Source organism: Symphalangus syndactylus, chromosome 7 (assembly GCF_028878055.3).
Source record: "Symphalangus syndactylus isolate Jambi chromosome 7, NHGRI_mSymSyn1-v2.1_pri, whole genome shotgun sequence".
NCBI lineage: Eukaryota > Metazoa > Chordata > Mammalia > Primates > Hylobatidae > Symphalangus > Symphalangus syndactylus.
The window spans coordinates 39,314,994-39,336,688 of NC_072429.2; the positions used below are offsets into that span (position 1 = coordinate 39,314,994).

The 21,695-nt window shown below is 39.9% G+C and overlaps 1 protein-coding gene across 2 annotated transcripts in view; it reads left to right on the forward strand.

The window, feature by feature from the left end:
* The first annotated feature begins 10,311 nt into the window (after positions 1–10,311).
* Positions 10,312–21,695, forward strand: part of DPYSL3 (dihydropyrimidinase like 3) — a 114,448-nt gene continuing 103,064 nt past the window's right edge. The window contains exon 1 of one of the 2 annotated variants that reach the window (XM_055285735.2): positions 10,312–10,935. In XM_055285735.2, the coding sequence (XP_055141710.1) occupies positions 10,555–10,935 (381 nt within the window). In that variant the 5' untranslated portion in view covers positions 10,312–10,554. Of the gene's footprint in view, positions 10,936–16,347; positions 16,367–21,695 lie in introns of those variants that run through there. The other variant, XM_055285738.2, reaches the window with a different exon arrangement.

Below are 21,695 nucleotides of genomic sequence, written 5' to 3' on the forward strand. Positions count from 1 at the left end.
GAGATCATGTCACTGCACTCCAGCCTGGGTGACAGAGCAAGATTCTATCTCAAAAAAAAAAAAAAAAAAAAAAAGGCTGCTGCATGTATACAATAGATAAGATAGGTATTCCAATACAATGCTGCTCAGACTGTATAAACATGCCCAGAGGTGATAGATGTGAGAATCTATGAGAATCTATTTTACTACACAGATACCAAACTGTATACACTGTAGATCAAGGATTCGCAAACTTTTGCTGTGCTGGGTGAGACAGCTAATATTTTCAGTTTTGTGAACCATATATTCTCTGTTGATATTATTCAACCCTGCTGCTGTTGCAGGTTGAAAGCAGCTGTGGGCAATACGTAAACAAATAGATATGACTGTGCTCCAATAAAACCGTTTGGACATTGAAATTTGGAAACTTTTTGCATTTTATTCAGGGTCCCCCGCATTCGAGATCTTATCTAATCTTCCTGGCCCTATCCGTTGCTACCCTACAGCTACAGCATTGTGCTCTCCAGCCAAGCAGGTCTGCTCACTGTTCTCCCAGCATTTCCCACTATGCCAGGAATGATGTCATCCATCTTCCTCTGTTAAAATCCCACTCATTCTTCATTGTATGTGGTTTGCTTTCATCTGTAGCTCCCTTTTCCTCTTGTGACAACACTTATTACAGTCTGAGCAGCATTGTATTGGAATACTTGTCTTATCTATTGTATTGTAAACTTCCACAACACCTTGCATATTCCCTGGCACAAAATAAGTGCTCAATAAATATGTAATGAATTGACTAAATGGGCTGTTTCCCTTTTGTTATTCTAGCAGGTTCCTCCTCTCCTCTTAGCTGTGAGAGCGTGAACTTGGCTCAGCATTTGGGGAGTGTGAACTTGGCTCATTAGCATTTACATTATTTTAGGACCAAAAAACACAATTAGTCAAAAAACAAACTACAATATATATTTTTGTAGGTGCAATTTTTAGAGCCAAAAAATTCCTTCTTTACGACTAGTCATTTTGTAGTATATTATTTGAGTGTGTGGTAATATTGAATTTTTTATAAGAAATAAGCAATTTAACAAGTTAACATTGTACTTTAAGTATTAAAACAATTTCTATTTACCAGCCAACATTAAGAATTATTAAGCAAATTGTTAGATATCACATAGTCAAAACTGAGTATTTTTTTTAAGAAAGGCTGAATAAGGTTAATTCAAAAGTTCTTTACAAGAACAAATTTCTAAGTGGTTCTTGGATTTTATCCAATGTCTTCAAAGGAAAAAACAAACAAGCAAACTTGATTGCTATGTCATCAGGTATACTAAAATCTGGGGAGAGTTTTATTTTTATAGTAGATTTTAGCCAGAAGGGAAAGAAACAACGGGAAAGTTACATTTTTAATAAAATTAGATCTATTTTCCTCGTGGGAAATGTTCATGTACGCTTTTTCCTGAATTAAAGACTTCTCAGAATCCAGATGTAAAAATTATTGGTTGTAAAAATCCAGATGGTGAAATTAATCATCATTATATGATTTATGATTATATTTCAATTACTGATTATTGAATTTTAATAAGTAATTATAAACTTGCCAGCCAATGTCAACAATTATATCCCTAACAATGAATAATCCACTTAACAATATTATATTCTTATTTTATTTTGTACAAGGGTAATTGCCGAGGCCTATATCCACCAGACTTACTGCAAGACCATAGACAACTTGTAAATCCTATCCCCACCTCTTAAGTCACTCAATATTTTAGTTTGAGAATTGATATTTAGTTACAATTTTAAAATAAATTATAGATAAATTATTATATTACAGATAAAACACTGCACCAGACAAATAATCCAGTATAATATTTGCATAGTATTTAACCCTAGGTTTTCTATTACAAATGTTCCTAACATATATTTAATACATGTTTGATTTTATGAATTTTAGATTAGTCAGATCTTAATATGCTCTAGTTACTCCAACAACTACTTAATCAACCTATTGCAAAAGACTGCAATGTATATTTTCACAGGTGTAACATTTACAGCCAAAAATTCTCTACTGGTAAAACGAATCATTTTGTAGTATATTATTTGAGTGTATGGTCATATTGAATTTTTTTGATAAAAAATAAACACTTCAGCAAATTAACATTGTACTTTAAATGTTAAATGTTAAAACAATTCCTAGTGGCCAGCCAACATTAAGAATTATTCAATAAATTATTAGACACTGCATAATCAAAGTTGAGTAAATTCTAATATGAGCTCTGCTAAAAAATATCATTTAAAAATGTATTTATATCTTATTATTTTTAGTATATTTTTATGTAAGTTTTATACATGCATTTGGCTACATCTTTTATCTAAGGGTGTCTTCAGGGGACAAATGTCTAAGAGTTTTATGATTAGAATAGAAGGTAATCTGATTTGGTTTCCCAAAATACATTTTTAACTTTGGTAACACCTAAGACTGATTAGTAATCATTCCCTACATACTACATAGAGTTCTACCACTGAAAAACAAAAATTCTAGATAACACTAATTCAACATGTGTTTATTGCTTACCTGTTGATCACGGAAATTGGGGCCAGGCACTGAAGCAAATAAAACATTTGTAAAGAACAGTTACAACCTGGCATAAAATATCTCACATTTTTTTCAGCACCACAGCTTTTTATTTTCATTTTGTTGATAAGGGAAGAGAAATAAAGAGCTTGTGTAGTTCCCCCAAATTCACTCAGTTAGTGGTGGACTCAGAATTCTGGTCCAGATTTTCTGACTTCTGATCCCTTGCTTTTCTCATTCATTCCACATAAATACTGTGCTATTTCTTAATAAGACATGGAAAGTGGAGCTACACAATTGGACTAATTGTCTGAACATATTTTCTTCATGTATCCAATATAAATTATTCTAAAAACTTAGAAACATTGAAGGGATCCTATTTCCTGTCCCTTCATCTTAATTAGGAAAGATCTGGAGGAATAAGGCATTCCAGGGAGCTGCCTGGACAGGGAATTATTTATTAACCAAAAAATAAAATCAGACAAAAGCATTGGGTTAAAAAGGCATTATCAATGCATTTGTGGTTTCTGAATGTATGCATAACCAAAAAATTCTCAATGAAAGAATTATTCGCCATATTTCAATTTTTTCCCTCTCATATCTTTCAGTATTGTCATTTGTACCCTGGCCTGTTTGCCGCTTATATTGGAGCCAGGATGTGCCCTCATCTCTGGAGTCAGCAAGTTTCTGTCTGGAATGAAAGGAGCTTCTCTTTTTAGACTGTCATCTTACTTGACTACCTTTCTTTGTGCATTACTTAGTTTAGCCTCAAGGGAATACTAAAATCAAAGGTATCCTTTTAAATGTTAAGTCTAAGTTTCTTGAGCCACTTAAGCTTCATAGTAACAACAATATTCCCAATAAGAGAAAAATAGTTGGTTTTCTAACCTGTCTCAAACACACTACTGGTTGATTAAGAAGCACAGAGTTCTGAAGACACATCTTTTAGAATTTGGATTGAATTTCTGCCCTGGTATGAATTATGATTACTTTCATTTTAGGAGGGGAAAACATGATGTTATTGTTGTAAGCCTCAGCTTTCCAGGAGTGAAGGACTTCCGTACATCATTATTGGCCAAGGGTTATTCTCAAATGCAAATAATTAAGCTAAGACGATAACTTATCTGGTAAGGAAAACAAGCTTAAAAATCCCAATTAATGGATCAGTTTCCAATAGATAGCAAACTTTAGAAGAATGTGAATGATTAGTATAGGTTAGTGGTTGTTATTCAGAGAGAACAAGAAAAAGAGAAAAGGAAAGGGGTACCAAGAATATCTGAACTCTGTGATATTTTATTAGCTAAAAACATATGAAAATATGATGAAAAGTTAACTAGACTGTGAGTACATGGGCATTTGCTAAATTACTCTCTGCTTTTCTGGACTTTCAAATTTTCATTGAAAAGGAAGGAAGGGAGGGAGGGAGGAAGGAAGGGAGTGATAAACAAGGAATATGTTATTGTTATTTTTATCTTTGAATAGTAACAGGTAAGAGAGAATCATTTTATTTTAAATAATCAGGATGAGATTGTTATAAAAATAATGTAAAACCAATAAGAATATTTTGTAAATGGGCAAAAAACATAAACAGTAACTGGAAAAATAACGGTACGTTTAAAAAATCTTGGAAACATTTGAGCCATTTTGATTGGCAATAAAGTGGGACAAGTCATAGGCTTGGCTTTTTTTTTTTTCTTGTTACATCCTGTAACTCGCTTTATTGTCTGGCCCTTACTTAGAGATTTTCATTTAGGAGATTAAATTGCACCTGTGAGCCTGCATCAATGAAACTAGAGGATTAGAGCATTTGAAATGAATATCTCTGTTATCATATTGGTTAGCAACTACTTTAAAATTTATCTTCTTCCCACTTAGGGCCAAAGAAAATTCTGTTTTTGGAACTGGCTTTTGAACATTTGAGAATATTAAAATCAAAGAGAGATGCTCAGTGTATAAAATTGGGAAGGAAACCCCAACAACTCAGCACCAGAAAGGTGATTATGTCATGTCCTATTAACTAATCCTTTGGTGGAAAGGATTTACCTCGAGGACATTTGTAAGCCCTCATTTCACACTCTCACCATAATGATCATTTTCCCACTCAGCTGTCCAACTGCTGAAATACTTTGCACGAGGTGACAATTTGACTCTGATGAGAGGGCTGATTTTATTTTATTTTTGTTTTTCACTTTAGATAATATATCTGCCTAATCGAGTAGGGAGATAAAAGCTTGGGTCAATAATTTTCCATTGGCAATTTTTACCATGCTCAGTAAATATATTTCTATCTAAAACAACATCCTGGACACCTATTTAAAAATAACATTCTTTATGATTATAAATGTAACTCACACTTACTATAAAGATTTCAAAAAATATAGAAATGCATGAAGGAAGAAACTAAAACTTACCTGTAATCCTATGGGTTACACTCTGCTAATACTTTGATATATATTCTTGTAGGTTTTTCCCCTACATGTACATATTATTATAAAAGCAGATTTTTTCTGCATGTACAATTAAGATTGAAAATATTTTATAACCTTGTTTTAACATTGTGCATATATTTGAGAACAACTTGTTTTTAGGTTTTAGGTTTGTAACTATTGGCTTAAATGTGGCTTTGTCAGAATTAACACTTTGTTCACCAAATATTGAGCTGAAATTAAATAGTGGCCTGACAGGAAAATTCACAGAGTATGATGGAGGTATATGGAAAATGACAGTCGTTTTTAACATACATATCCAGCATTATTACAGTATCAACTTGTTCCATAAAATCCTGCAAAGTTAAAGTTACAGAACACCATCAAGCTCATCGCAAAGTCTCTGTGATATTAATAATATCTCTATACTCTTAGGAAATGTGAGACTAATATTTATTGAGCACCTACTGTATGCCAGACAGAACGCTGAACATTTTGTAAACACTGCCTTATTTATATATGGCATCTCTCCACGAAAAATTAGATTTCTAATCTCTATGTCCATCAAAATCGGGACAAGATAATGTAGGTTCAAATTCCTGCAACTCAAAGAAAGAAAAGAAAGAGGGTAGGTTTTGATTAGAATTATTTAAATTAACTGATGAGTCAAGGTAAACTGTATAACTCCTCTATTTTCTTCTTATTTTGAGAATAGAGGCATAACCTTAGTGAGAACTAAAATTTTATCTTCTGTTGGGTAGACCTTGCCTTATGAGAATGCAATGTGGCTGTGCGCAGTGGCTCATTCCTGTAATCCCAGCACTCTGGGAGGCCGAGGCAGGCAGATCACCTGAGATCAGGAGTTCCAGACCAGCCTGGCCAACATGGCAAAACCCCATCTCTACTAAAAATACAAAAAAATAGCTGGGCATGGTGGTGGGTGCCTGTAGTCCTAGCCACTTGGGAGGCTGAGGCAGGAGAATTGCTTGAACCCGGGAGGTGGAGGTTGCAGTGAGCTGAGATCGCACCATTGCACTCTAGCCTGGGCGACAGAGCAAAACTCCATCTCAAAAAAAAAAAAAAAAAAAAAAGCTATTTATTTATTTTTTATTTTTTTGAGGCAGAGTCTCCCTCTGTCACCCAGGCTGGAGTGCAGTGGTGCGATCTCGGCTCACCGCAAGTTCTGCCTCCTGGGTTGGCGCCATTCTTCCGCCTCAGCCTCTGGAGTAGCTGGGACTACGGGCGCCCACCATCACACCCAGCTAATTTTTTGTATTTTTAGTAGAAACGGTGTTTCACCGCGTTAGCCAGGATGGTCTCGATCTCCTGACCTCGTGATCCGCTTGCCTCGGCCTCCCAAAGTGCTGGGATTACAAACGTGAGCCACCGCGTCCGGCCCGCGATGCAATTTATTTTTGTATAAAATGTATTCTGTGTGCTGCCATATCAGGATTGCTTGATGCATATCATTGCTTTCTGGGGAGGAGTTTCTGCCTTCTGCTGATCTAGAGGTAATAGAAGATGCCTCCGGAATACGTTTTCCTAGAGTTACAATCAGATATGCTATGTGCTCACTTCACAAGTCATCTCAATACAAAGTGGCATATGATTTACTTCAGTTACAGGAAATGCAAATTTGATTTGGTGTGTGACAAGTTCAAAGCACTATTTTCTTGCCCACATTACAGAAATAGTTTGCTGTTTGTACATTATATGGGATAACCCCTTCCCTGGGTGGTCTGACTTACAGTGTCTATAGACATACTGTTGCTCTTATATTTGTGATTGTCACAAATAATATATCCTCTATCTTACTAGAAAGGGACATGACAAAATTGTCATGTGTTCATGGGGCTAATACCTTTGCTTGGAGTCGAGTGGTCTGATATTTCCTTATGTGAGTGTTTGCCTTAACCAAAGTTAACTTCTGTCCAAGAACAACTGGGGCACTTAGAGATATTTCATTCCATAGCACCTTAATTTTGGGCTTCTCATTTATTACTTCTCTGGATCCTCATGACAGAGATCTATTATGGGTGTTTTTTTAAGAGCACAGGTTCTGTCTGAATCAGCTAGTGGGAAGTTTGAATTCCAGTTTGAAGTACTAACTGTGATACTTCAGGGAAGGAACTGAACTTCACTAAGGCTCATTTTCTCCATAGATAAAATGGAAATAATCATCACTTCAGATTTATGGGGTTCTTATGAAGGTTAAGGCAATGTTTATGAAAGTCTAAGCACAATGGGTTGCTCAAGGAATGAAGTCCATAATAATCCTATTCAGTGTAGGCAAACATGAAGGAGAAAAACACAAATAGGTTAAGCCGGACACTTGCCTAAAGCCACATAGTTGCAGAACTGGAGCCAGATCAGCAGTTCCCATTTTAGTCTTTCTAAAATTTTAATAGGCTGCTGTACTTTCTTAATTAAACGCATATGTGTACATGTAACTGTTATTTTTAAATGTGATACTTTGTCAACAAATGTAATTATTGTGCCTATACACTGCATCAGACATAGTGGTGAGGCAATGCAGCTATAACAATGGGGCTCACGTACAACTATGAAGTTCTGTTTGTATGCCCATGCTCCCACGCAAATATGCACATAAAAGTGTGTGTCTACATTCAGAATGTGCCCTCTCTCAAAGTAAACAGACTCTGCACATATCTTGCTTCAAGTTATGACTCTTTTGTAACTTGGACATTCGTTCAGAGCCTCTGCTTCCTCATTAGTAGAAAAGAAACAATAGGCCAGATGCAGTGGCTGACTTCTGTCATCCCAGTACTTTGGGAGGCCAAGGTGGGCAGATGGCTCGGGCTCAGGAGTTCAAGACCAGCCTGGGCAACATGGTGAAACTCTGTTTCTGAAAAAAGTACAAGTTTAGCTGGGCATGGTGGCACACCCCTGTAGTTTCAGCTACTCAGGAGGCTGAAGTAGGAGGATTGCTTGAGCCCCAGGGGTCAAGGCTGCCATGGGCTGTGATCGGGCCACTGCACTCCCACCTTTCCCATCTGGGTGACAGAGTGAGATGCTGTCTCGAACAAAAAGAAATGCTAGTACCGGACAGGTAAGGTTATTAAGATTAATTAAGATACTGGCTGGATGTCCTTAGCACAGAGCCTGAAACTAATAAAACCTGGATAAGCCTTAACTGTAATTGTTCTGAAGGAGCACTCACAGGAAATTCTGAGTCCATCACCAACCAGCATTTGTTAAGAAGGAGCAGCTGCCCAGAGGAAGTCAGCTTAAGAAGTCATAAATAATTCTGGTAGAGCACAGGCAGTTTAGCAAGTGGCTTTCTCTTCACTGGGGATAGAGTTTTTGTTGTTGTTGTTGTTTTGAGATGGAATTTTGCTCTGTCGCCTAGGCTTGAGCCCAGTGCTGCAATCTCTGCTCACTGCAACCTCCACCTCCTGGGTTTAAGCAATTCTCCTGCCTCAGCCTCCTCCCAAGTAGGTGGGACTACAGGCGGGTGCCACGACGCCCGGCTATTTTTTACATTTTTAGTAGAGATTGGGTTTCACTGTGTTGGCCAGGCTGATCTTGAACTCCTGACCTGAGGTGATCTACCTGCCTCAGCCTCCACAGGTGTGAGCCACCGCGCCTGGCCAGGGGATAGGTTTAAATTGTGTCAACATACGTGTCTTTGATCTAAGTTCAGGCCAACTTCCATTCCTCAATTTTTTGTGGCTGTCACAGACCTGAGACTGACATTCCAGTTTCCAGAGCCTTTGTTCCACTCCAAAATCAGAGTTCAAAGGTTCAGTTCATCAAATTCTATGCAGATGCCTTCAAAGAGTATGTCTATGTGCACAAAGAAGCCAGCCATATGCTTATGAGCATCAAATGAGTTAATATATGTGAAACAATTATAATAATGGCTGGCACATAGCAATAACTCCATAAACATTTTCTGATGCTGCTGTCGTTGTTATTGTTATCCTCCATTTATTCAAAAAGAATGTATCAAGTGCCTGTAGATGTTCTGGGCACGAGATATACAAAGGGGAACTGAACAGACCAGATCTCTGCCTTCATGGAGCTTAGCATGTATGTGTCTGTGCTTGGGAGGGGGAGTGTTTAGTTCGCAAAACAAACAAAGTTCAGTAAGTTGAGCAGGGCAGTGAACAACTGTGCTACCTAGATGGGTGGTAATAGACTACATTCTTGGTGAGGACAGGCCCATCTCCCTTGTTCGACACTATTGCTCCAGTATCTTGTGAAAGCCATAGTGTGTACCTGATTTATGTTGGTTGACTAAATAAATAAATGGGTGACTTTCTGAGAGGGAGCCCAGTTAAATCCGGCACCCCAGGTTTTGGGTTTAGGTGGTGTGTGCAGATATGATGTAAGGTATGTAGTTTGTGGATTCTGTTTATGTGGCAGAGTCTGCGTCAGATTATACGTGGGTGGATATAGGGAAGAGAATGAGGTTATGAAAGCATAGATGTACATAAGTAAAGTCTGCATATATCTGAGGTAACATGAAAAGTGAAGTCTTTGGTTGTGTGATTTTTGAAGTAAATCTGGGCTTAGGTGTGAATTTAAGTATCGGTTCTAACTGAGGTAAACCTGGACTCGTGTCAGTGTGTGAGATTAAAATCTGGGGTTTGTTGTATGAGGGACAGAGCATTAATGAAGAGTGCTTTGCAAGGCAAAATCTAAGAATGTGTGTGTGTGTGTGTGTGAGAGAGAGAGATCTGAAATGAGGCAAATTGGGGTGGTAAAAAGCAAATTCTAGGATATTATACAGAAGCTAAGAAAGGGCTTATGTGAGTCAAAGAGCTTTTGTGACTCTCAATGAAGTAAGGCTTCTCTCTCGTGTATGTGTTTGTGTTGTGTGTGTAAGCCAATTCAGGACTGTATGTGAGAGTGTGGGTTTGCAAGGCAGATTCTAGAACTGGGTGTAGTTATGAGTGTCATCCTAAAGATCAGGATGATGCAAGTCCAGGGTTCTGGGTAGGATTGTGAGTCTGTTGTAAATTTGAGTTTGTATGTGTTAGTTGTAAATCAGGACTTGGCTTTGAGATGAATCCACCTGGGTCAGCTGGGTTTTTGTGCACGAGGGACGTCAGAAAGCTTTGTGTTTGTGAGGCAAACTAGGGAGTTAGTGTGGGTGAAGCAGTCAAGTGCTGGAGTGTGAACCTTTCTAAGACGTCTAAATTGCAGGAAAGTGTGTGAAGCAAGGCTGTTGCGCGATCGGGCAGTGTGCGCCTGTGTGTGCGTGTGCGCGCGCGCCAAGTTTGGTTTGTGATTGTGATGGGCACCGACGCTGCGTCAGCCCGGGAGGCCACGTTAGGGTTGGGGGTGCGTGAGGAGGTGCGGCCGGGCGAGAAGTCCGGCGAGTGAGCCAAGCGCGCCGCTACTCTGGGCCCCTGCGCCGCGCGCTAGCTGGCTGTGTGGCTCGCTGGCTCGCTAGGGACAGGCAGGAATCGGAGCAGCACTGCCGCCTCTGGCGCGAAGGCTCAGGCGCCTCCTCCCGCCCCAGTCACTGTGGCTCGGCGCACGCTGCCGGCAGCTGCCCTTTCCGCCTCTGGGGAAGAAAAACCCGCGGGCCGCTTTCGCGCTTGAACCATGGCCTCGGGCCGGAGGGGCTGGGACAGCTCCCACGAAGACGATCTGCCCGTGTACCTGGCCAGGCCGGGCACCACGGACCAGGTCCCGCGGCAGAAATACGGCGGCATGTTCTGCAACGTGGAGGGCGCCTTCGAGAGCAAGACACTGGATTTCGATGCCCTCAGCGTGGGGCAGCGGGGCGCGAAGACTCCTCGGAGCGGCCAGGGCAGCGACCGAGGATCGGGGAGTCGGCCCGGGATCGAGCGGGACACCCCGCGCAGGGGCCAAGGCCAGGAAGAGAGCAGGGAGCCCGCGCCCGCGTCCCCCGCCCCCGCTGGGGTAGAGATCCGGAGCGCCACCGGCAAAGAGGTGTTGCAGAACCTCAGCCCCAAGGACAAGGTAAGGAGGCCCCGGGTCACTTCCCTGCTTGCCTTCGTTCCTTTCTCCAGCCCTGGCCGCCATGGCCCGGGCACAACTTTTTCCAGCTCACTTTGCACGGGGCTGGGGGACCAGGAGGAGGAAAGGGGCATCCTCCACTGAGCGTAGCGCGACTTCCTATCCCAGACCCTGGATTCGCGCGTGTCGCCACTTGCAGCATCTTCGTGCAAGCGCGGAAAGGATGCCTGGGTTCCCCTGCCTGGAGCCGCGTCCTTTGCCCCTGCCTCCTCGCCGCACTCCTGGGCCATCCGGTCTGGGTGGGTGTGTCAGCCCGGGAAGGCTTAGTGATTTCCAGCTCTTCTCTCTGTCTGAGTAGCCAGCAGCACAATTGTCTTGCCCCCCTCTGGCCCTAGATTAAATCTCAACCCGGGTCACCAGGGCAGAGGGCAAAGTGATGCTGGGAATATGGGGGTCATCTCCATAGTGCCCGGATGAAAGTACTGGAGGGGCGGTCTCCCCTCTCAGTCTTCAAACATCAGCTCTGTCCCTGAAACTTTTGGGTGTGGAGCCTCTAGACTAAACACGCGAATCTCACTCTATGCCTCGCTTGTGTCTTAGCACGGCATTTCACATCTGTGTTTGTAAAGAGTGTATTTGTGTACATAGCTTGGCACAAGACTGGGTATCACAGGGGTCCAGCTGCCTCTGCAAGAATAGCATTATATTTTAGAAAACAGACGAGAGTATTGAGTGCACATTAAACTAGCATGAGATGCAAATTCCCTGCTGCTCTTAAATGTGCCAAAGCCAATTTCTTCTGTATGTGTATTTTTGAGAAACTTATGTCACACTGAACTGACTGAAGGGATGGCATTGAAATCTAGCTTGCCCTGATTTATGTGTCTATTTCACAGAGAATCAGAGATGTAGTTCAGAAAATGTAGGGCCTGGAGGGCTGGAGACTTCGGAGTTCAAAATGAAGCTTTCAGTTGGGGAATAATAGTAATCAGATGCCCTCACCCTTGTCTAGGTAATGGCCGCAAAATCCATCCGCATGTATTATTCTGCACTAATATGGTTAGGAATAATAACCTGAAATGGAAATGTCTGCCTCAGAGCAATTACAGTTAATGCTTATTCAGGTTTTAGTTGTTTTTCCATTAAAATGCAATGAGGTAGTGAAAGAACAGCATCTCTCTCCACTGTTTTATTTTTGAAAGTTTAGACAAACCGACCAACCAACCTTTAACTACTAAGACCACCAGGGAAAATAAGTGCTGAAGTTAGTGCTGTTCAAGGGTACCACTTGGAAAACAATGTCGGCTTCCTCTGAAATCATTCATTTAGTTTGTGATTCTCACATCGTCCTTTTAGTGTGTGATTCCCCTAAGCCCTTGCCTACCAACGTTTTAGGGAAAGCTTCTGATATTTTGCAAATGTTTTGGTTGATATCTAAACTGAAGAAGAACCCTATAGAAAGGTTATTCCTTTTTTCATGTCTGACTTGATCCGTATTGAAATGTTCCCTTCCTGACTGGAAGGGGCGGGAGCAGTGATGGAAAAGGTCGGTAACAATTGCTGTGAGTCAGTGCTATTCCCTTAGCTGAAACACCCCTGATGTAAGCCAGATAATATGCTGGGTTTGCAAGATTTAAGAATGGTAACTAGAGAAAGGGAAAATATTCCTCCTTTAAACCTAGCAATTCTCCCGTTTTCCTCCCTTTTGCAAACCCTATACTTTTGGCTACTAATTGAGAAATAATAATACAACCTAGGCATCAGCAGGATTTCTAGTGCTACATAGTTATTTGTAAGTTTGGGCTTGCCATCTGCTTCATCCAGGCCATGTTATTATCTCTAATTTGGTTGAATCACACTGTTAGAAGAGACCACAGAGGTTATCAAGTTCTGAACTTGTTGTTTATTTCCTTGAGGGTAGAGATTGTGTATTTGGATTTATCTGTGTGGCTAGAATGCTTGGCACACTGGAGGTGCTCAGTAAATGTTTGATACACTAAACCTCCTTAATTAAACCACCTGTTTTGCCACATAGCTGGCAAAATGATCATCTGGCCTCTGCTTAAATACAACCATTGTCAGGGAGCTCACTACCTCATGAAGCAACTTTTCGGACAACTTTACTTAAAAAAAAAATTAAGCCCAAATCTACCTACCTGTAGTTTCTACAAATTATTCTTAGTTCTGACCTATGGAAATATAAGGGTAAATATGTTTCCTTATTCTGAGACACTTTAATGATTTTTAGGTATGTGCACTCTTGTATCTGTCAGAAAAGGCTGGGTGATGCCACAGTAACAAACAACCCCCAACTCTCAGCAGCTTAATAAAAAACATAACAGCATATTTCTTGCTCCTGTTTGTCAAGTGTGAGTCAACAGGGAAGCTCCATTCATTATTGTGCCTTACTTGATGGAGGCTCCATCTCTACACGTCTGTGAATAGTATGTGGCAAATTGTATACACACTTAATTCCTTGCTGAAGTAATGAACATAATGTATGCTCACATTTCATTGGCCAAAAACCATGTCTATACTCAGCTTCAAAGAAATTGGTGGAATACAATCTTGCCATGATCCTGTAAGACTAGAAATATTTGGCAAATAGCTCTAATATCTCTCCCAGATCTGGAGATGAACTAATGGAGTGAAACCTGTCCCAACCTTTACTAGTTATATAACTGTAAGCATGTAACTTAGCCTCTGAGTACCTCAGTTTTCTCCTGTACAAAATAAGGATAATGGTGACTACTTTGCACCGTAGTATTCAGTACATATTAGTTATTACTATTACTCTTCAATTTTTACTGCCTGTTACATGTATGAGGGCAATGACCTCATTCTCCCTAAATTTCTTTCTTACTCTTATTATTCCTAGCTTCTTCAGTTTTCTCTTGTATGAGCATTTTACCATTCTGATTTCCTTTTCAGGTTATATTATATTACATGTTTTGTAAATATTTTTCTCAAAATACAGTGCCCAGAACTGAATACGTTGCTTCAGATGGGATATGACCATGGCGAAGTGCATTATGTTACTTAATTTTTTGGACTTTTATGGAACATATGCATCTGTGACTTACTATTGTCTCCATGGCAAACACCCTGCCATTCAAGCTTTCAGAAACGTTTTTCACGTAAGCTGCTGTTAGGCCAGGATGTTCCCCTTCAATGCTGGTACAATTTAATTTAAAACAAACCACCCCCCAAAAAATCTTAGCTATAGGATTTTATTTTTCTTCCTTCTATAATATTTATCACTATCTTAGCTCATCTTTCTATTATATCATATTAATCTTAAACCTTAATTCTATAATACAGCACTCCTACTGCCAGCTTTGTACCATTTGTTGATTTGATAGTATCACCTTTTGAACACTTTCTGTGTGCCTATACTAAATAGTGCTCAAAAGGTTGTTTCCTCACAGAAAATGGTTATACTGATAAGGAAATTGAACCCCAGAGACTAATTGTTTAGTCCCAAATCACATAAATAATAAGTGGGGGGAGCCAGAAGTCACAATCTGATTTTTCTGATTCCAGAGTCTGTGTTCTTTCCAGGTGGGGAGGCTGCTTCCTTATTTTAATATGAGCAGCCTGACTATTGTGTCAGCTCCTGACATGTCAATATTATTCAGAGCAAGGACAGATTTTCCTGCCACACCTCTAGAACCCTTCTTCTATTTTGCCACCAGCCCATTACACAGGAAACTTTGAGAACAGTTGTTTAACCTTGGAGAACAGTTGCTGCAAAATCCTTATTCTTTCAAGTTGATTGCAGAGCTATCAAAAGATATTTTTCATGTCTTGGTAAAATCAAAATATGCTTTGTATCTAGCATACCTAATTATTAACTTCTATCTTAACAAAATGAGTTTATTTAATAAATTATAATGAGGTTAAATAACAAAAGTGTTTACAGAATAAAAATATAAAATCGTAGGCTGGGAGCGGTGGCTCATGCCTGTGATCTCAGCGCTTTGAGAAGCCAAGCTGGGCAGATCACTTGAGGTCAAGAGTTTGAGACCAGCCTAGCCAACATGGTGAAACTCCCGTCTCTACTAAAAATACAGAAATTAGCTGGGCGTGGTGGTGGGCACCTGTAATCCCAGCTACTTGGGAGGCCGAGGCAGGAGAATCGCTTGAACCTGGGAGGTGGAGGTTGCAGTGAGCCGACATCGTGCCACTGCACTCTATCCTGGGCGACACGGTGAGACTCTGTCTCAGAAAAAAAAAAAAAAAGTCTCTGAGTGCCAAATTCCAGGTTTGAGTTATCACTAGATGCTAATATAGTGATTCTAAACCTATCTATAAACACCTTCTTAAATTGTATATTTAGAGTTTTCTCATAATAGGCATTCATGTTACTAAAATCCTCTATGGTTGGCTTACACAACTTTTCGTTTATAATTTTTGATACTAAGTGCATAGAAAAGCAATTCTAAGTGAAAAGTATGTATTTTTCATCATTTCTCAAGATGCTTTTCCATGCACACTGAATTTTCCTAGCAGTAAAATAGTTACTAAGAGGAAGACAATTATGATATGGCCTGCCAAGAGCAAATTATATCATAAGGACTGTCATCCAGCAAAAACAAAGTAATGACATTATGATTACAGGGGTTTTTATTGATAACTTTCTATCAGGAGTCTTGGGTCATTTCTAGTTTCCTGCTTCCCATGTGGGCCTCTTTTGTGCAAGATGTTTCCTTCATGAAGTTGGCAGGGGCTCTGGGTGCAGAGGGAACAATCTAGAAACAAATAAGATGTGGCTGTTACCTTTTTACCATTTGTCATTTGTCTTGTTTTTCCTGGGCTAAAAGTTTTCAAAGTGACTCAGAGAAATTCATGTTCTCCTCTTATCCTGCACAATGTGAGACAGCTGGAAATAGAATTCTAGGCTTATAAAGGCCTCACTAGCTATCAGAATCCAAACCCTGGCGTGTAAATGAATTTTATAAGGCTTCTCTGACAAATGAAAGTTTGTACCAAAGCTAGGAAAAAAGGCCTCCTGCTTACCTGGCCTTCAGGCCACACTTGAATCTGGGAGTAGGTTTCCTTCGCCAAACTTGGAAGTGTTTGTGACCTTTCAGAACTTTGGTTTAGTTTGACAGTAGGCATTTGAGGAACATAAAAAATAAGCCTTCTCAGTAATGCTGCGATTGGCAGAGTTCCCTCAAAGTAATGGTCCCTGGAGACAGGGTTTTGCTGACAGCTCTTGTAAGTAATGTTTAAGTCAGCCAGAACACTGTCTCTGATGATTTCAGTCAGTGACTCTTACAGCTGATTCTCTTGGTGATTTATTTCCACAGGGCGTTATCCCAACAAGTAATGTTTCTATGAGACAGGGAGTAAAGCTTACAAGGAAGAGGAAATCTGTCTGAGGAGGATGCAATCTGTGACTGCAAACGGAGGAGGCAGAAGGTCCATTTAGGTGTATGAGCACTTTTAAAATTAAGCTTCTAGGAGAATGTAACATTAAAATATGTTTGTAACAGAGAATCACATTGCATTCAAAAAACAGTTCTACTCCATCAAAGAACATATTAGGCAAAAACAAACAAACAAAAAATCAAAGTGGATAAAGTATTAGCAGTCTCAGTTTCCAGACCTAACCTTTAACCTGCTGTACAACTTGGGCAAGTTACCTCCCTTCTCTTGGAGCTATAGTTTCCTTCTTTCTAAAACAAAGGGGCTAGATCAAATGGTCCCTATAGTAATGGTCTTCTTGTAAACTTTCTTGATTGTGCCTCTTTAAACAAAAATTTTTTGAGCATGCTCCATATTCCTTGTGTGTGTATATATGTATACACATATGTGCATATATGTAAATTATATATGGAAATATCACACTAATATCTTATGACTGGCTGGGCATTGTGGCTCATGCCTGTAATCCCAGCACTTTGGGAGCCAAGGCAGAAGGATTGCTTGAGCCCAGGAGTTTGAGACCAGACTGGGCAATGTAGCAACACTCGGTCTCTAAAAATAATTTAAAAATTAACTAGGCATGATGGTGCACGACTGTGGTCCCAGCTACCCAGGAGGCTGAGGTAAGAGGTTTGCTTGAGCCTGAAAAGTCGAGGTTAAAGCCAGCCATGACTGGAAGGGGCGACAGTGAGACCCTGTCTTTAAAAAGAAAATATCTTATGATCATCATAAAACATAAATAAAAAATCTAAACTAAAAAAGAAGAGATACAAGAAATCCAAATATAAATTATGGTTGTTTTCCTTTATCCCAGTGGCTTGTCTTGTCCAACGAATTGGGTGAGTGCTTGAAAGTCTATGATCTCTAGACTAAATAGATAATAGTCAGTGGTTCTAACAACTTAGTCAATAATTAGTCCATTGTCAGAGTTCTTCAATGATAGATGCACTTTTATTGAACAATTTTTGAGAGATAGTTCAAAACTGTTGAAGCTTGTGATGAGGCTACAGACCAGGTGCTGGTTAGTGCTCAGCACTCTTTACAAATATGCATGTGGAGGTGGGCCAATAGCTTGTGGCTAACAAGGGAGGCCCCACGTCTCCCTTTACCTGCTGATTTTTGTCTTCACTCATTTTTGCAAAAAGTATTATTAAGGATGGGTGCGGTGGCTTATGCCTGTAATCCCAGCACTTTGGGAGGCCGAGGCGGGCGGATCATGAGGTCATGAGATCGAGATCATCCTGGCTAACACGGTGAAACCTCTTCTCTACTAAAAATACAAAAAATTAGCCGGGCGTGGTGGCAGGCGCCTGTAGTCCCAGCTACTCGGGAGGCTGAGGCAGGAGAATGGCATGAACCCAGGAGGCGGAAGTTGCAGTGATCCGAGACCGTGCCACTGCACTCCAGCCTGGGCAACAGAGCGAGACTCCATCTCAAAAAAAAAAAAAAAAAAAAAAAGCATTATTAAGCCCCAGCTAGGTAGGTGCACAATGAAAAACAAATGTTGGACAAATGAAGATGTACCAAACAGATCAGCAGTAAGAAAACATAAACATCATTTTCTCATCATCTTCTGGAGATAACTGCCATTAACCTAGGAGTGTATTTTCTTCCCATCTGTGTGTGTATATGTGTGTGTGTGTGTGTGTGTATCTGTGACATGCGTTTTTTTTCCCAAAAGTGAGGAGATGCAGTATTTCTGTGTTTAAATTATTTTTTATCATTTAGTATGGTCTGAAGATTTGTGTACCCCCAAATTCATAGGTTGAAATCCTAAGCCCCAAGGTAATGATACTGATTTGGTCATGAGCGTGGAGCCCTCATGAATGAGGTTGGTGTCCTTATGAAAGTGGCCCTAGAGAGCTGCTTTGCTCCTTGCACCAGGTGAGAACACAGCTAGAAGTCGCCATCTGAGTCAGAAAGCCGGCCTCCACCAGACGCTGAATCTGCCTTATCTTGGGCTTCCCAGTGTCCAGAACTGTAAGAAATAAATTTATTATTTATAAGCCACACAGTTTATGGTATTTTGTTATAGCAGCCTGAGCAGACTAAGATATCACCTTTTTAAAAAAACAAATAAGCTTGTATTTTTAGAGCAGTTTTGGATTCACAGTGAAGTTAAGTGGAAAGTACAGAGAGTACTTCCCATATACGGTCTCTGTAAACACACAACCTCCTTCACTGGCAACACTCCACATGAGAGTGGTAGATTTTTACAATTGATGAACCTACATCAACACATCATTGGCTGGATGTGGTGGCTCACGCCTGTAATCCCAGCACTTTGGAAGGCTAAGGCAGGTGGATCACCTCAGGTCAGGAGTTCGAGACCAGCCTGTCCAACACGGCAAACCTCGTCTCTACTAAAAATACAAATATTAACCAAGTGTGATGGCGGGCACCTGTAATTCCAGTTACTTGGGACGTGAGAGAATCGCTTGAACCTGGGAGGCAGAGGTTGCAGGGAGCCCAGATCATGACACTATACTCTAGCCTGGGCAACAGAGCAAGACTCTGCTAAAAAAAAAAAAAAAAAAAAAAAAGTCATTATCACCACAAATCCATAGTTTACATTAGGGTTCACTCTGGTGTTGCACATTTTATGGGCTTGGACAAACACACAATGACAAGTATCTACCATTGTAGTATCTTATAGGAATTAGTTTTACTGCCCTAAAAATCCTCTGTGCTCTCTCTATTCATCATTCTCTTCTGCCCTCAACTCCTGGCAACCACTGATCTTTTTACTGCCTCCACAGTTTTGTCATTTTCAGAGTGTCATATAGTGGGAATCCTACAGTATGTAGCCTTTTCAGATTGGCTTCTTTCACTTAGTGACATGCACATACATTTTCCCCACATCTCTACATGGCTTGATAGCTCATTTCTTTTTCTTGCTCAATAGTTGGGTGTGCGGCAGTTTATGTATTCACTTACCTACTGAAGGATGTCGTGGTTGCTTCCAGGTTTTGTTGGTTATGAGTAAAGCTGCTATAAACATTCGTGTGCACATATGTTTTGTGTGAACATAAGTCTTCAGTTCATTTAGGTAAATACCAAGGAGCACTGTTGCTGGATCTCATGGTGTGAGCACATTTAGTTTTCTAAGAAACTGCCAAATTGTCTTCCAAAGTGGTGCTACCAATCTGCATTCTTAGTAGCAGTGAATGAGTATTCTTGTTGCTCCACATCTTCACCAGCATTTGATGTTGTCAGTGTTCTGGATTTTGGCCATTCTACTAGGTGTATAGCAGTATCTCATTGTTTTAATTTGCAATTTTCCAATGACATATGATATGGAACATCTTTTCTTATGTTTAGTTGCCATCTGTCTCTGTTAAGCTCTTTGGCTCATTTTTTAATTGGGTCGTTTGTTTGTTATCATTGAGTTTTTTTTTTTTTTTTGAGATAGAGTCTCACTCTGTTGCCCAGGCTAGAGTGTAGTGGTGCCACCTCGGCTCACTGCAACCTCCATCTCCCAGGTTGAAGCGATTAGATTCTCCTGCCTCAGCCTCCCAGGTAGCTGGGATTGCAAGTGTGCATCACCGTGCCCGGCTAATTCTTGTATTTTTAGTAGATATGTGGTTTCACCATGTTGGCTAGGCTGCTCTCAAACTCCTAACCTCAGGAGATCCGCCCAACTCAGCCTCCCAAAGTACTGGGATTATAGGTGTGAGCCACCGTGCCTGGCCGTTATCATTGAGTTTTAAGAGTTCTGCGCGTATTCAGATAAGAGTTGTTTATCAGATATGTATTTTGGAAATATTTTCTCCCAGTCTGTGGATTGCCTTCTCATTCTTTTGACAATATGTTTTGCAGCACATATGTTTTTAATTTTAATATAGTCCAGCTCACCAATTATTTATTTCACGAATTGTGCTATTGATGTTGTATCTAAAAACTTCATCACCATACCCAAGGTCATCTATGTTATTTTCTAGGAGTTTTATAGTTTTGCATCTTACATTTAGGTTTATGATCCACTTGGAGTTATTTTTTGTGAATGGCATAGATCTGTGTTATGATTTTTTTTTGCACATAGGTGTCCAGTTGTTTTAATACTATTTGTTGGAAATATTATATTTTCTCCATTGTATTACCTTTGCTCCTTCATAAAAATCAGTTGATTACTTTTATGTAGGTCTACTTATGTGATATTTTGTTCCAAGTTTGTCTATTTTTTTACCAAGATTGTACTGTCTTGATTGCTGTGGCTTTCTTGTAAGTTTTAAAGTTGGTACTGTCAGTCCTCTGACTTTGTTATTTTCCTTCAATATTGGCTATTCTGGGTCTTTTGCCTTTCCATATGAAGTTTAAGATCAGTTTGTTGATATCAACAAAACAACGTGCTAGAATCTTGATTGGAACTGTGTCAAATCTAAAGATCAAGTTGGGAGGAACTGACATCTAGACAGTATTGAGTCTTCCTGTCCATGAGCAAGGAATATACTCCCTTTATTTAGTTCCTCTTTGACACCTTTCATCAGAGTTTTGTAGCTTTCCCCATATGGATCTCACACTTTTTTTTAGATTTATACCTAACTTGCACATGTTTCTTTAGATTTCTACCTCGGTTGCACATGGTTTTCTAGATTTATACCTAAGTATTTCATTTCCAGGGTGCTAATGTAAATGGTTATATATCTTAATTTCAAATTTAACTTGTTCAGTGCTAGTATATAGGAAAGCAAGTGACTTTTGCATATTAACTTTGTATCCTGCAACCTTGTTATAATCACTTACTAGTTCCTGAGGGCTTTTTTTGCTCAATTCTTTTGTATTTTCTATATAGAAAATCATGTCATCTGCAAAGAAATACAGTTTGTTTCGTCTCTCCACGTCTGTATAACTTTTATTTCCTTTTCTTGTCTGATTGTATTAGCTAGGACTTCCCGAATGATGTTGAAAAGCAGTGGTGCACCATATACAAAAATTACCTCAAGATGGATTAAAGACTGAAATGTAAAACCCCAAACTCTAAAAACCCTGGAAGACAACCTAGGCAATACCATTTAGGTCATAGGCACGGGCAAAAATTTCATAATGAAGACACCAAAAGCAATTGCAACAAAAGCAAAACTTAATAAATGGGATCTAATTAAACTAAAGAGCTTCTGCACAGCAAAAGAAACTATTACCAGAGGAAACAGACAATCTACAGAATGGAAAACAAAGGTCTAATATCCAGCATCTATAAGGAACTTAAACAAATGCACAAGAAAAAAAAACAAACAACCCCATTAAAAAGTAGGCAAAGGACATGTGTTCATGTCTATTACACTTTCAAAAGAAGACATACATGCAGCCAACAATCATATGAAAAAAAGCTCAAC